This window comes from Galleria mellonella, unplaced genomic scaffold, assembly GCF_026898425.1.
Source record: "Galleria mellonella isolate WM207_F2 unplaced genomic scaffold, CSIRO_AGI_GalMel_v1 utg1217, whole genome shotgun sequence".
Taxonomy (NCBI): Eukaryota; Metazoa; Arthropoda; class Insecta; order Lepidoptera; family Pyralidae; genus Galleria; species Galleria mellonella.
The window spans coordinates 737,294-753,652 of record NW_026441984.1 but is presented as its reverse complement, the minus strand read 5'-3'; the positions used below and the strand labels follow the sequence as shown (position 1 = coordinate 753,652).

The window sequence follows — 16,359 nt, the reverse complement described above, 5'->3', positions numbered from 1 at the left end:
GCTCAATTTCGTTTATAATATATATAGTATATATGATATATGTGTAAGTATATTTGTTATTTATATATATTTATTCGTTTATATATGTAATTTTAGTATGTATGTATATCAATAATTAGTAGTACCGCATTCGAGTATTCTGACACTTTCCTATGGTTGACTGGGAAAGAATGCTTTTAGCATTAAGTCCACCATGTACACATATTTGTACTAATGAATAAATAAATAGCTGCTTCGTAGAAATATGACTGGAATAAGGGTACTCACTACTAGTATAATTGTTTGTATCTATAACAAGTTTAATATTGCAATCTTTTAGAGAAAACAATTAAGAGTATCTATCTATACCCATGTATACTTTTAAAAGGAAATTTTTTCCTATTGGTAAAATTGGAAATATCCAAATATAATATAAAAAAATGACTTTTTTTACAACACAGGGGGCAAACGAGCATGCGGCTCACCTGGTGGTAAGTGACTACCGCCGCCCATGATCACCCACAATACCAACAGCATTGCAGGTGTGCTGCCGGCCTTTTAAAAAGGAATATGCTCTTTCCTTGAAGGTTATGTTGTCGTATCAGTTCGGAAATGCTGCTGCTGGAAGTTGATTCCAAAGAGTGGTTGTGCGTAGAAGAAAGTCTGTTATAATAAGTAATAATTTAGATATAATTTTAAAGGATGATATCATATTTACCGAATATTTCAAATAAATAATATATTTTGTTATATCAAGAAAATAAAATTGCTGAATACTACAATCCGGTGCAATATAGTTGAAGTTAAGTTCGAAGATTTTTCATAAAAAAAAATTCGACTTCAGTTATGACATAGCCAGTTCATTTGATTTAAAAACTAAACAGTTAAAACGATTTCGATATAATTTCTATTGGAGCAATCTGTAAATATATCCTTAGTATAAATAGATAAAAAAAATTAATTGGTTTAAAACGTGAAGAAAAATACAATATATATATATATATATATATATATATATATACATAAAAAAAAACCGGTAATATTGGATATTAAATGTAAATTATTATTATATAAGTATCAAACGATATAAATATACGGATACTACACTAAATATATACGATGAATTATATATTCAAATATTGTACATCATATTTGACACACCTACGTCGAATTTACACGAGTAAAACATAGCAACTAATAGTACGTACTGAGTAGCTGTTAAATGTTATATTGTAGGTACATTTTATTGCCAGTACATATTAACATAAGTTTTAATTCTATTATGATTACGATATTAAACAACCGACAGTAATATTAGCTCATTCGTCGTCTATCGAAATGTTCCGACTGTAATCAAGATAATGACTCGGTCATGTATATAACTGACTGCGGAAACGTGAGCGAATAGTAGAAGATTGACCGCGTCCGCGACGCACGCCAGAATGATTGTTATAACACTCCTGTTTGTTATCCTCGCATTGTTTTATTATTACAACAGAAACTCGTACAAATATTGGGAGAGCAAAGGGATCAAACATGACAAACCGGTACTGCTCTTCGGGAACAACTACAGGAACTTCACCGTAAAGAAAAGTGTCACGGAACTCGCAACCGAAACCTACTGGAGGTACCCCGATGAGAAGGCAGTCGGATTTTACAGAGCAGGAAGACCAGAGTTAGTGGTTAGAGACCCGGAAATCATAAAACGCATTCTCATTACTGATTTTGTACATTTCTACCCGCGTGGACTGAATTTTCACAAGGACAATGTTGTTGAACCTATAATGCGAAATTTGTTCTTTGCGGACGGCGACCTTTGGCGACTACTGCGGCAACGAATGACGCCGGCGTTTACCAGTGGTAAACTTAAAGCGATGTTCCCTCTGATCGTGGAGCGAGCTGAGAAATTGCAATCACGTGCACTGTCTGCCGCCGCTGCGGGCCATGCGATTGACGCGCGTGAATTAATGGCACGGTACACCACTGATTTCATTGGCGCTTGTGGATTTGGCCTAGACGCTGACTCTCTAAAAGATGAAGACTCCGAATTTAGAAAGTTAGGAGCGAAAATATTTAAACGCAATACTAGAGATATTTTAGTCACTATATTAAATTTCGTCGTTCCTAGTATCGGGAAACATTTTAAAATATTTGAAAGTGTTGAACACGATATGCTCAGTTTAACTAGACACATTTTAGGACAAAGAAATTATGAACCTTCGGGAAGAAATGATTTCGTTGACTTGTTACTTGAGTGTAAGAAAAAGGGAACGATTGTTGGTGAATCAATTGAACGCAAGAAACCAGATGGTAGTCCTGAAACAGCGACACTAGAGTTAGATGATGCGCTTATGGCCGCTCAAATATTTGTATTTTTTGCTGCTGGTTTTGAAACATCATCATCTGCCACAAGTTTTACATTACATCAACTGGCTTATAATCCTGAAGTGCAGAAAAAAGTACAAGAAGACATTGATAGAGTTCTTAGCAAATATAATAATAAACTCAGTTACGAAGCTGTTAAAGAAATGACATATTTAGATTGGACATTTAAAGAAGGCATGAGAATGTTCCCGTCTCTAGGATTTCTAATGCGAGAATGCGTACGAAAAACTTTGATACCGGAATTAAATATAACATTGGACGAAGGTGTTAGAATATTTATTCCAATTCAAGCCTTACAAAATGACTCTAAATACTTCGAGGAACCTGAGAAATTCCGTCCTGAGAGATTCAGTCCTGAAGAAATTAGTGATTCTAATAAATACATCTACCTGCCTTTCGGTGCTGGACCACGGGCTTGTATTGGTAAGTTTTTTTTTGTCAATTTAATCTAAAGGGCCGTCAGCTTGTTTGCCATTATAAGTTGCATAAATTTTTTTATTATTTATTATGCTTGCTACCATAGTTGTCTGTTTTCTCAGTGTTTTTTTTTTCTATTTTACTAAAGTTATATTACACTTTAACCATCTTCAAACATGTATGCGTCTTGATGATAAGCTGTTATCTAATTTATTTACCTTTTACCAACGTAATATGCCGCTTTATTAAAATATACTTTTTCCTTGTCACATTGTCGTTCAGAATACTCAATAAAACGTTTAATACAAAGTTAATATCATACTAAGATTAAAAAAAAAAAAATATTAATCTTTCATTTTTTTTATACCACTGAGGTGGCAAACAAGCTTACGACCCACCTGATAGTAAGCGATTACCGTAGTTTATGAACGCCTGCAATACCAGGGGTAACTGAAAAACCTCTTTACCCCCCTTTTGTAGAGCCCCATGCTGTAGTCTCTTGGGAAAACCTCGGCAGGGAGCTCATTCCATAACCTGAGTGTTCGTTCGTTCGTGTTCATTTGCAAACTACATTAGATAGATATGTATTGCGTAGGAAGAATCTACATAGTCCATGTTTTATATTTATCTTGTATTTATAAACTTATATAACATTGTAATAATCTTCTATCGTACAAACTACTCGATGTTATCTTTATATACTTCAATACATATTTATTTATTATTTCATTTTTAAATTATTAATTATTATTACATTATTAATTAATATGTTATCACTACTATACTAGCAGTTAATTTACAGGGTACGGAGGAATAACACCTGAGTCCTCAGGAATGGCAACGCATGGGGAGTATCATGGGCGAAACAGTATACTCTGTTATGTCCATGATACTGCTCATGTCTATAGGCGACGGTTACCACTTATCATCAGGTGGGCTGTCAGATTGCAATTCTAAGTTGTATAAAAAAAAAAAAAAAACTGTATTTAGTTTTCATCATCATTTCATCATCATCTTAGCCATTATCTAATCACTGCTGTACATAGGTCTACTCCATAGACTATCATGACGGTTTGGAGCCACCTGTATCCACTGACATTGTTATATTTATTGCGTGTAAATTAATACATGTAACCATTCAATGACCTTAGTGGTTTAGTGGTTTGATATGTCGCTTTACCTTCCGATAGTCGCGAGTTCGCTCCTTCCTCTATATATATGTAAAAAGAGGTAACCGTCACCTATACACGTGATTCGTACCACGGTCATGCAGACTATACTGTGTCGCTCATGCGCTGCCATTCCTAAGGACTGAGGTTTTATGTCTCTGTACCCTGTTATTTGTATTAGTTTTGAAGTATGTAAACACTTCATTAGGCGCGTTTGGTGTTTTTTGGGAAGTAACTATTGACCTTGCGACAATGTTGCCATAACCGACACATCTGACGATTCAAAACACACACATACACACACGCACACACTTACATACATACATACACACACATATATTTACACATATCTATTTACAAAAATAAAACCATTTAGTATGTACAGTATCCACAGTGCAAACTCGGCGTAGTTTGCAACTGTTATAGATGGCTCTGGTAATGTATCCAATAGTTTTTATTCGATTTTTAATATACATAAGTCATAAGAAAGAAGTGTAGATAATATAAATACAAAGATTGAAAAGGGAACGTTTTGCGTTGGTTTGGTCATTTGGAAGGGAAAGAGATTTATCAAGCACGGATGAGTAGATATGTCGATAGGGGTCGCTCTAGGCGCACGTATGTCGAACAAATAGGTGACGTAGTGAAAAAGGCCAAGTTAAAAAGATCTTACAATACAATTGACAGTTGAGTTACTTATATGTATAATAGTTACTCTATATTTACATATATTTAGTAATATATATATATATATATATTAGCTGACCCCGTAAACGTTGTTTTACCACTTATTGCGGAATATAAAAATCGTGCTTAAAAAACAGGGGTTGATCGTAAAAGGGTGAAAATTTGAATTTGTATGTATTTTCATTTCATGAGTCCGATTCCACCACGTTCCACGGGTAGACGTCGTGTTTGGCACTACAGGTCAGCAGACTGGGATGAGATGCGGATTTTTTTCGCATCTTACCCATGGAGGCAGGTTTGCTTCATACTGGATGATCCCGACGCCATTGCCGATTCCATTGCTGATGTGGTGCTTCAGGGAATGGAATTATTTATTCCTAACTCTGTGGTGCCCGTCGGCGGGAAATCCCAGCCCTGGTATGGAGCCTCTTGTAGAACAGCATCTCGTCTGAAACAGGAGTGCTTCCTAACCTGGGCTAAAGGTGTGGCGTCGCGAGATCCTAACACCAGTGCTCTTAAAAAGAAGTATAACTCTGCCTCTAGGTCTTTCAAAAGAGTTATAGCCACAGCGAAGTCAGAGCATATTAGTAGAATTGGCAAGAGATTGGCTAGTTTGCCCTCTGGAACTCGAGCTTTCTGGTCTCTTGCCAAAGCTGCACAAGGGAATTTCTGTAAGTCATCTTTTCCACCATTGCGCAGGGAGGATGACTCGTTGGCCCAGAACGCTAAGGAAAAGGCCGATCTTCTTGGATCCATCTTTGCGTCAAACTCGACATTGGATGACGGAGAGAAATCACCACCGACCATCACGTGTTGTAGGAGCTCTATGCCTGACATTAAATTCACGCATAGCTCAGTGCGTAGAGCACTTTTCTCCCTCGAAATCCATAAGTCGAGTGGGCCCGATGGTATTCCTCCAATTGTGCTTAGGACGTGCGCACCAGAGTTGGCTCCGGTTCTTACGCGTCTTTTCCGGCTTAGCTACTCATCGGGCATAGTCCCAAAGTTTTGGAAGACTGCTCTGGTGCATCCGATCCCTAAAAAGGGAGATCGCTCAGATCCAGCTAACTATAGGCCCATAGCTATCACTTCCTTATTCTCGAAGGTTATGGAATCCATCATTAACCGTCAACTGCTCCGGTATCTAGAAGAGCACCAGCTGATCTGTGATCGCCAGTACGGCTTTCGACAGGGACGTTCGGCCGGTGATCTTTTAGCTTACTTAACACACCGATGGGCGGTGACAATCGAGAGTAAGGGAGAGGCCTTAGCAGTTAGTCTGGATATCGCGAAGGCCTTTGATCGGGTGTGGCATAGAGCGCTGCTTTCAAAGCTACCTTCATTTGGGTTGCCTGCGAGACTGTGCATTTGGGTCGCCAGTTTTCTCAAGGAACGTAGCATTAAGGTCGTAGTCGACGGAGCATGCTCTGATTTAAAACCTTTGAATGCTGGTGTCCCGCAAGGCTGTGTACTATCTCCGACTCTGTTTCTTCTGCATATCAATGATATGTTACAGATAAGTAATATTCATTGCTATGCAGACGACAGTACAGGAGATACATTATATACCGGTCATGCAAAGATCTCGCGGGCACATACCGATGAGTGCCGGAATAGACTTGTGTCTGAAATCGAAACTTCACTCCATCAAGTTTCGATCTGGGGTGAACAAAATCTTGTCCAATTTAACCCCAAAAAGACACAAGTCTGCGCGTTTACCGCAAAAAAGACGCCGTTTGTCGTATCTCCTCACTTTCAGGGCACTTCCCTTGATAAAAAGTCGAGTCTAGGAATTCTGGGCGTTGATATATCTTGCGACGTCCAGTTTTGCGGTCATCTGGAGGAGAAGGCTAAGATAGCTTCCAAAAAGTTAGGAGTGCTCAATAGGGTGAGACGATATTTCATGCCAGAACACCGCCTGAAATTATATAAAGCCCAAGTCAGGCCGCATATGGAATACTGTTCTCACCTGTGGGCAGGAGCGCCACAGTACCAACTCCTTCCGTTAGACCGCATTCAGAGTCGGGCGGCTCGAATTATCGATAGTCAACGCCTTACTGTCCGACTTGATCCACTGAAACTGCGCAGAGATGTTGCATCTCTGTGCATCTTCTACCGAATTTATCATGGGGAGTGTTCTGAGGAATTGTTCGGATTGATATCTGCTGCTGATTTTCACCACCGTACAACCCGCCACAAACTAAAGTTTCATCCCAATCATCTGGACGAGTGGCGGTCTTCCACCGTGCGTTTTTCAAGGCACTTTCTTCCACGCACAACCATTCTTTGGAATCAACTTCCAGCAGCAGTATTTCCGAACCGATACGACAACATAACCTTCAAGAAAAGAGTATATTCCTTTTTAAAAGGCCGGCAGCACACCTGCAATGCCGCTGGTGTTGTGGGTGATCATGGGCGGCGGTAGTCACTTACCATCAGGTGAGCCGCATGCTCGTTTGCCCCCTGTGTTGTAAAAAAAAAAAAAAAAAAATTTTTCAATGATAAATCACATTTAAATAAATATAATTTTTTTTGTCAGAACAATAAAAAAAAATTTTTTAGAGGTGGGTCACCCTTTGAGGGCTATAAAAAATAGATGTTGGCCAATTCTCAGAACTACCGAATATGCACACAAAATTTCATGAAAATCTGTAAAGCCGTTTCGGAGGAGTTTGGTAACAAACACCGTGACACGAAAATTATATATATATATATATATATATATATATATATATATATATATATATATATATATATATATATATATATATATATATATATATATATATATATATATATATGCTGTATATACAAACCCTATAGACACTCCTTTCGGCTTCTCAAGGTTGACTGGAAGAAATCCCTCTAAGGGATAAGTCTGTCTGTGTAATTTTTTATTATGACCTAATATCAATACTATAAGTGCATATATAAAAGCATATAAATAAATAAATATATACAAAATATAAGTAGTCTAATAAATAATATATATTTAATGTTTTTGTGCATTATATGTAAAAAATATTAATTCACTCTTGCGCTTCTATATGTTCTCCTTTAACCAAAGGTTGTCTGTAAGAGATTGTCTTAGCGATAAGACCGCCTTTTGTACCTTTATGTGTATATTTTGATCTGTACTCCATGCTACTGTATTTTAGTTGAATTGTTTATATGTCATTTATTATTTTTATGTTTTTAGTGCAATAAAGAATTAAATAAATAAATAAAAGTACTCGCAACCGGCGAGTTTGTGTGAATAGATTGATGAGTGTGAAAGAGACGAAAGACGTCGGTATGAGTATCCTTAAAATGTGTCAGTTTGTTTGTTTTGATTCTAATCATCATGAATTTATGCTATTTTTAACCGACTTCCAAAGGGGTTCTCAATTTAGTTACTATGTTTATTTTTTAATGTTTGTTACCTCATAACTTTGTCTGTTGTAAACCGATTTGGAAAATCCCTTTTTTATTTAAAAGTTTATATTTACAGATTGTTCTCGTGGAAACGTTATCAAAATTAGATCAGTAGTTTAGTTTCAAAATCGACATAACTAATTTTGCTACAATTAAAGTTTTTTTTTTTTAAGAAACTCTTATATTTATTTTATGTGTTTATGTATTTTCTATTGCAGGGGAGCGACTGGGTTTAATGCAGTCTTTGGCAGGACTAGCTGCGATTCTATCACGATTCACGGTCTCACCAGCTCCGGAAACCAAGCAGTATCCGAAGGTGAACCCTACGTCAGGCATCGTACAAAGTATTCAAGGCGGTTTACCACTTTATTTCAAAGAAAGAAAAGGGACATGATTTCGATTATACTATGCAATGTTAATAATAGTGGCCGATCGAACTTTCGGTTTCGGTTTCGGCTAATTTCGGCCAGAAATTATACTTTCGGCCTTAGTTTCGGTTTCGGCCGCGCCGAAACTTTCTGTGTGTTTGTGTTGTGTGTGTGTCTAATTGAAAGTTGTTTTTTTTTTTTAAGTTTACTTTCAAGCGTAAGTCATAATTTTAACATGTGTTTACATATAAATATATATGACATATTTGTTACATACTTTAATTAGTGTTTATTATTACCCTTCAAATATCTGTGTGTTTGTGTAAATAATTGTATAAAAATATACTAGATTTCAGTATAGAAGAAAAATTTTAAATATGTTCCAAAAAGTTTCGGTTTTTGCCGAAATTGAGACCAAGGCCGAAAGTTGGGTTTCGGTTTCGGCTGTAAAACCTGTTTCGGTTGGACACTAGTTAATAATATTTTTAGAATAAAAGAATGCAAATATGTAAACAAGTAATGGGTAATTGTGATCGTCATTCATCAGGCGTTAATTGTCCACTGTTATGAATATAGGCTTCCCCTTATCGACTGGTTTTGCCAGTAGTTGCCATGCTTGGCAGGCGGATTGACAACCGCAGTTAGATTTTGGTGATGTTTCAAGAATGTAATATTATGTATAATTTAATCCGTTTCGACAGAAATTTATTTAAAATGTACCAAGTTTTGTTTAAATTATCAAAGAAACACTAGGCATGAGTAGTATAGATACCGATCCAATATCTACATATATATTAGGTTCTCTAGATTTTTATGGCAGAAAAAGGTTGACCCATTTTGATATCGTCCATATCGGCCGGATATCTATTTTCGAATATGTTAAAAGTCTTTTATCCAATATTATTTATTGAATAACAGACTTTTAACGTATTCGTTATTGGACCAAAACATAGATACTATAACTAAAGTATATAAAAATTGCTATACATATATTACCAACTTCTAAGAAAATACTCTCTAAATGAAATATACGAATAAATTAAAATGTTTAATCAATTAATTTTATTGTTAAAAGTTTTGTAAGCACACATTATATTTTAATTTAATAATAAAAAAGCTTGACTAGTGCTCCGTTACAGTCACTCGCGACTAAGGATCACGAATTGATTCCGAAACTAGTCGAGCTTTTTTCGATCTAATTACACGTAAGTTAAACCGGTTGTTATTAATTTAAAATAAATTTATTTTAACTTTTTAATTTTTTTTTTGATGAGTGAAAATGATATAGTAACCCCGCCCGCGCTAACGGGATACGCTGGCGGAGCACCAGTGAAGGGTGATAGATGAGAATGAAAACAGGCCAGTTAGCCCATCATGATGAATTCAACAGGAATTAACAATGATAGTTTCCAGGGGGAACTGCGAGGAGGTCGACCTGGTTGGGTATATTGCTAGCAATGGGATTCTGTCTCCATCACTAACAATCCCTTTCCCCCTAACTTTTTAATATTAGATATTAGTAGACTGTCTTATGGTCTGGTTAATTATTTATTTGTTTATACTTTCATTAAATTTAGTGTTCCGGGGAGAGTTGATGTCAGACAGACAACCAAAAGTCAAAATCTTGAGTATTATAAATAAAAATATATTCATCATCGTCATATTAGCTTTTAAATGTCCACTGCTGAACATAAGCCTCGCCCTAGGGGAGTTTCGCTAGTAGTTGCCATGTTTGGCAACTGGATTGGCGAACGCAGTTCAGCTTTAAAAATGTTTTGAGAGGGACGCTGCTGTCTATCCCTCGCCCTCCCTTAGTCGCCTTTTACGACACCCACGGGAAAGGAAGGACCAGATGGAACACTTAAAAACATATTAGGTTAGTTTTTGTTAAGTTCTAGTAATACACATCATACATTTTTCTAATTTCAACATTAAATCCAGCACACTATTGTCCAAAATAGGATATGCCTGTGTCTTAAACATCAGTGCATTCTTCAAGTAGTTTTTTTAATGGATGATACTGGAATAGCAACCCCGCTTGCGCTAACGGTATACACTGGGAGGAAAGGGATTGTTAGTAATGAGGTCTAATAGAACGAATCTTAGGTCGACCTCCACGCGGTTTACCCTGGAAACCATCATGGTTAACTAATTCTTGTTGAATTTATCATGGTAAGCTAACTGATCTGCATTCATTCTCACCTTTCATCTTCCATTGGTGCCTCGTCGGTGTATATCGATAGCGCAGGAAGGGTTACCATTCCATTTTCATCCATTAAAAAAAACGGTATACACTGGCGGGGCACTAGTGAGAGATGATAGGTGAGGATGAAAGCAGGTCAACTGGCCCATAGTGATAAACTCATAAAAAAAACAATCAAGCTGGTTTCCAGGGGGAACCGCGTGGAGGTCAACCTGGTAAGGTATATTGTTAGCAATGGGGCCTCTTGTCCCATTACTAACAATCCTTTAGCTCCTATTTAAGTGGTTAGTGCAGTTAGAGTCTTATCATTTTAATATTTAACCAGTAAACATGGTAATATGATTTTATTTTCCGATTATGAACTGTATCATAGTCTTACTAGAATTCAGTTATTTATCTTTGAAATACCAGTATTAATCTATGAATTATGACTTTAATTAACAATGTATATATAAATAATGAATTATTACAGAGATTATTGTATGTATGTAGATAAAGATTAGCAAAAAGTGCTGATTGATTTGTAATTCATATCTCTTGTAAAACACTTTTATATTATATTTTATATATGTATTATTAAAAAAAGTGACGCTATTCTTATGTTGTTTAATTAAAAAAATATATTTAAATAGACATTTGAATGTATAACGCCAGAACGTATATCTTAAAGTTTTAATTTTTGTTTTTGTTTTTTAACAAGCAAAGCTTTACACAGAAAAAAAAATTACATTCGAACATGGAACCTTTTTTTTAAGTCGATTAAAAAAGGCGGCTACAATTGTCAACAATTAATATGGTACCAATAGAGGAGTAATGGGGGGAAAGGGATTGTTAGTGATGGAGACTGAGAATCCCATTGCTAGCAATATACCTAAACAGGTCGACCTCCTCGCGGTTCCCCTGGGAACTATCATGTCATATCATTAATTCCAGATGAATTCATCATGATGGGCTAACTGGCCTGTTTTCATTCTCATCGATCACCCTTTACTGGTGCTCCGCCAGCGTATCCTGTTAGCGCAGGCGGAGCTACCATACCATTTTCACCCATCAAAAAAAACTAAAAATGCAATCAGTAAAATTTTTGTCTATCTGTCTGTCTGTATATTCGTTATAGAAACAAAAACTACTCGACGGATTTTAACGCAACTTGGTACAATTATTCTTCATACTCCTGGGCAGGTTATAGTATACTTTTCATCACGCTACGATCAATAGTAGCAGAGCAGTGAAGGGAAATGTGTCTGTTACATCAAAACCACTGAACCGCGAGGAAGGATATAGGCTACTTATTTTACGAAAAACGACGGAAACGCGAACGAAGTCGCGGGCAACAGCTAGTTTGTAATATATTTAGTGTCTGGTCGTTTTTACGAGACATTATTATCTGCCGTATCTATAGACGTGTTATATGCCATAGGTCATGGTCATTTTAAGAGCTCTATTCATTCTTCAAAGGCATAATTAATTTTAATTTTATTACGTAAAAACCAATAGCTTGTTATAACAACAAAAATAGGTAGGGGGAAAGGGATTGTTAGCAATGGAGTTTGACAGCCCCATTGCTAGCAATATGTCCTATTAGGTCAACCTCCACGTGGTTCCCCCTGGAAACCATCGTGAACAATTCTCGTTGAATTCATCACGATGGGCCAACTGACTTTGTTTCATCCTCACCTATCATCCTTCACTGGTGCCCCGCCAGCGTATCCTGATAGCGCAGGCGAGGTTACCATTCCATTATCACCCATTAAAAAAAAATAGGTATAAACAATGTATTAGATACTGTTTATAAAATTATATATACATAGATAGATACTCTTTATGGTTTCATTCAAAAGATTACAGTAATAAACTTATTATAGATACAAACAATAGACAGAAATATATTGTGTTAATTTTTTTTAAACAAAAATTTTTATGAATATGTTTAAAGTGTATGTTATTTGAAATTAATTTAATTTAATACGTTTAATTTAGTATATTTATAATTTCATCTTATTTATTTGGCTCACATAAAAATCGGTAAAAAAACTTTTAAGTTAAACGGTTTTATTTTATGTGCACTGAAAACTACAAAATAAATAAATAGTTACTTACCTATCAACCTACGTAGGTGATCTCGGTCATTAATATCTCTGATGGTAGTGGTTGTCATAACATGAACCATGTCAGCGGCCGAAAGGCAGTTCATGAGAGAACACTAACACCAGGGTTTGCTTGGTAGGTAAACTAAGCAGCCCACACTATAACAAGTAGGTATTTTGACCTTCTAGTTCAGAAATATTTTAGTACTAGGCAGAATAGCTTTTAGGCATATTAGACTAAAATAAAAACGTGGGGCCCCTCTGAAATCATACCTATAGCAGAGCATATCTTATACTTTGGTAGATCATGAGCTCGGCGTTCACTGGTGAAGCCGTAACGGCTGGTTATTGATGGTCAAAACCTCCAGTTACGATTATAGTAAGTCGATTCAGCGGACCCTGGACTCCTGAGCTATGAGGTTTCGGATGCGACCGGGATAAACCGCTAGGATGATGATGATGACGAGTATAATAAGTCGATGCAATCCACACTTAGTATAGTAGAAAGTAATACAGAAATAGTTAATGGGCCCCACGTTTTTATTTTAGTCTAATATGCCTAAAAGCTATTCTGCCTAGTACTAAAATATTTCTGAACTAGAAGGTCAAAATACCTACTTGTTATAGTGCGGGCTGCTTAGTTTACCTACCAAGCAAACCCTGGTGTTAGTGTTCTCTCATGAACTGCCTTTCGGCCGCTGACACGGTTCATGTTATGACAACCACTACCATCAGAGATATTAATGACCGAGATCACCTACGTAGGTTGATAGGTAAGTAACTATTTATTTATTTTGTAGTTTTCAGTGCACATAAAATAAAACCGTTTAACTTAAAAGTTTTTTTACCGATTTTTATTTTCTTGTTTTTAGTATTTAGTGAAATTGTTTACCGAATATTCCTCATTTTATTTAATTCATTCAGTGCATCATTATTACATGGTTTCTTACCTGATAATTTAGTACAATCTAATTCCTCAATACATAGCCCTTCCAGAGACTTGACTCGACTTAGAGCCACGTATGCTTGTCCTTCCTCAAACCATTTTGAGCCCAAATATACTACTGCATGGTCGACGGTGCTGCCCTGCATTTTATGGACGGTGAATGCTCATGACAAAACTAAGGGCAACATCCTTTTTTCAGCCGTACCATAATTGAATTTTGCTGGAAACTGTATGGCTTTAGGGTAAATAACGTGCATGCCGTCTGTGCCAAAGTCAATTAAAACTGATGATATATCTGTTTCGTACATTTGGGTTCGACGGAACTGAGGCCAAAAAGGTGTCTGAGTGTCAAGTGTCTGAGAGTCTAGTGTCTGAGTGTCTTGTATCCGAGTGTCCAGTGTCTGAGTGTCTAGTGTCTAGTGTTTAGTATCTGAGTGTCGAGTGTCGAGTGTCGAGTGTCTAGTGTCTGAGTGTCGAGTGTCTGAGTGTCTAGTGTCTAGTGTTTAGTGTCTGAGTGTTGAGTGTCGAGTGTCGACTGTCGAGTGTCGAGTGTCGAGTGTCGAGTGTCTAGTGTCTAGTGTCTAGTGTCTGAGTGTCTAGTGTCCGAGTGTCTAGTGTCTGGGTGTCTCAGTGTAGTCCTATTATTTGATACCCATATTGTGGTGGTTGTGGAAAAATATGTACCTAGTCCGCCATATTGGAACGGCGTCCATCTTGAATTTTAAATTTTGACATAATCATCGTGTTTTACTAGTGTAGCCCTTTCATTTGATACCCATATTGCGGGGGTTAAGGAAAAATATGTAATCCGCCATTTTGTATCGACGGCCATCTTAGATTTATAATGTTATTGATTTTATTATATTGTATTGTCATCTAAATTAAATGTGTGTACCAAATTTCAGATCAATCTGACAACGGGAAGGTGCTTAAATTCCAATTTCTAATTTTGACCCAAATAAATAAATACCGTACGGGTCGAGCTAAATAAAACCGTTTAATAACAGAAGTTTACAATTACAAACTTAAACTATAACTTGCAAGTACACAATGTATTGATCAGGTAAACTTGCCACAACATGTGCACACAGCATGATCCAATAATAAATGCGACTGCAACGAAACCATTCGGTTGTAACAATTATTAGTGATAAAAATTAAACATAAAAAAATAAAGTAAAATAAAAAACAAAACAAAAGCTAACCCTTCTTTGCATGATTTTTTTGTTATTGTTCCCCCTGGAAACCATCGTGTTTAATTGTGGATTTGTCACGGTGGGTTAACTGACCTGCTTTTATCCTCAGCTTTCATCTATCACTGGTGCCCCGCCAGTGTATACCGATAGCGCAGGTGGGGTCACTATTTAAATCAAAGTGATATAATTCATGTTCAAAATTAAAAGAAAAATTAAAAAAAAATTGACAGCTATGTTTTTTTTTTTTCTGCAATGGACATTAATAAGGTATCCAGACACGATTAACTTAAAATGATATTGTTTTTTTATATAATTTTTGGGCATTCTATGTTGTAATGGAAATTTCCACCATTATGCAAAGATCATATCATATCATATTTCTTTATTTACAAATGTAACAATTTTCGTCGCACAATGGCAAGTCAATATTTACATTTAAATTTTGAAATTAATAAAATAAATAATAACAATAATAATAACATTCAAATTATAAAATAAAAATAACATTACAAATTAATTACAGTTAACATTATAAATTAGTTGATACATGTCAATATAATGGTGACTATATACCAAATAATGATGACTTCAAGTTATAAAATTGGAATTGTCACACTTCTTACAGATAAACATCAATAAATAATAATGCTATAATTTAATATTGACATTTGGGTATTCGGTCACGTTGTAAAAAGGATGTTGTTCAAAATATGTCTTTATTTTATTTTTAAATTCATTTCTCGGCAATTGCGTTGCTGTATTGGGTAGTTTATTATACATATTTATTTTTATATATATGCCTTGTTTCATAATTTTTGTGAGTCGTGTTCTTGACAATTCCAATTTGTCTTTTAATTAAGAGAAGGGTTAATTAATAGTTAATTATATATAAAAATCCTATATCGCGATGTTTGCTTACGCTAATCATCCAAATGACTCGACTAATATTATTGAAATAAAAACTTTTTTTATATTTTTAACCGAGTCCATTGCGGTTATCTTTACACTTAGGTAATTTACCTAGATATTTATTTGTCTTCGACGATATTTTGACCCTGTTGCAACTCATGGTTATGATGTAACTAATGAAATGCAAGTAATACGTTCTGAATATAACGGTTTGAAGGGTAAGATATGGCATGAATTTACAGGGTACAGAGGAATAACACCTGAGTGCTCAGGAATGGCAACGCATGGGGTTATGTTTATTTTATCACTCGAGCGCAGTTTCGGACGGTTGTTATCTGCCGTGAAGAAGATACGTCTCGTATCTTAACAATTATATCATCCAGGTATTATATATAGAGGTTTTATCTGTCAGTTTGTACACGCTAATATCAGAAATTGCTTAACCGATTTGAATACAACTGAATAAGAATAAGCCTCTCTCTTGGGGGGTTTTGCCAATAGTTGTCAAAACGTAACATATGTATATATATATATATATATATATATATATATATATATATATATTTTACAGTAAAACTTAAAATACTACAATGCAATAA

The 16,359-nt window shown here is 35.8% G+C and overlaps 1 protein-coding gene across 1 annotated transcript; it reads left to right on the top strand.

The window, feature by feature from the left end:
- Nucleotides 1-1,368: 1,368 nt before the first annotated feature.
- Nucleotides 1,369-11,219, top strand: LOC113522092 (cytochrome P450 6B2-like). Its single transcript, XM_052899824.1, has 2 exons — nt 1,369-2,787; nt 8,270-11,219. The coding sequence occupies exons 1-2, from the start codon at nt 1,422-1,424 to the stop codon at nt 8,443-8,445; spliced, it is 1,542 nt and encodes a 513-aa protein (XP_052755784.1). The 5' UTR covers nt 1,369-1,421; the 3' UTR covers nt 8,446-11,219.
- The last annotated feature ends 5,140 nt before the right edge of the window (nt 11,220-16,359 follow it).

Excerpts from the sequence above, each read along its gene's own strand:
- LOC113522092 (XM_052899824.1), top strand. The coding sequence starts at position 1,422 with ATGATTGTTATAACACTCCTGTTTGTTATCCTCGCATTGTTTTATTAT. Across the intron at positions 2,788-8,269 it reads TGGACCACGGGCTTGTATTG|GGGAGCGACTGGGTTTAATG; the intron begins GTAAGTTTTTTT and ends TTTCTATTGCAG.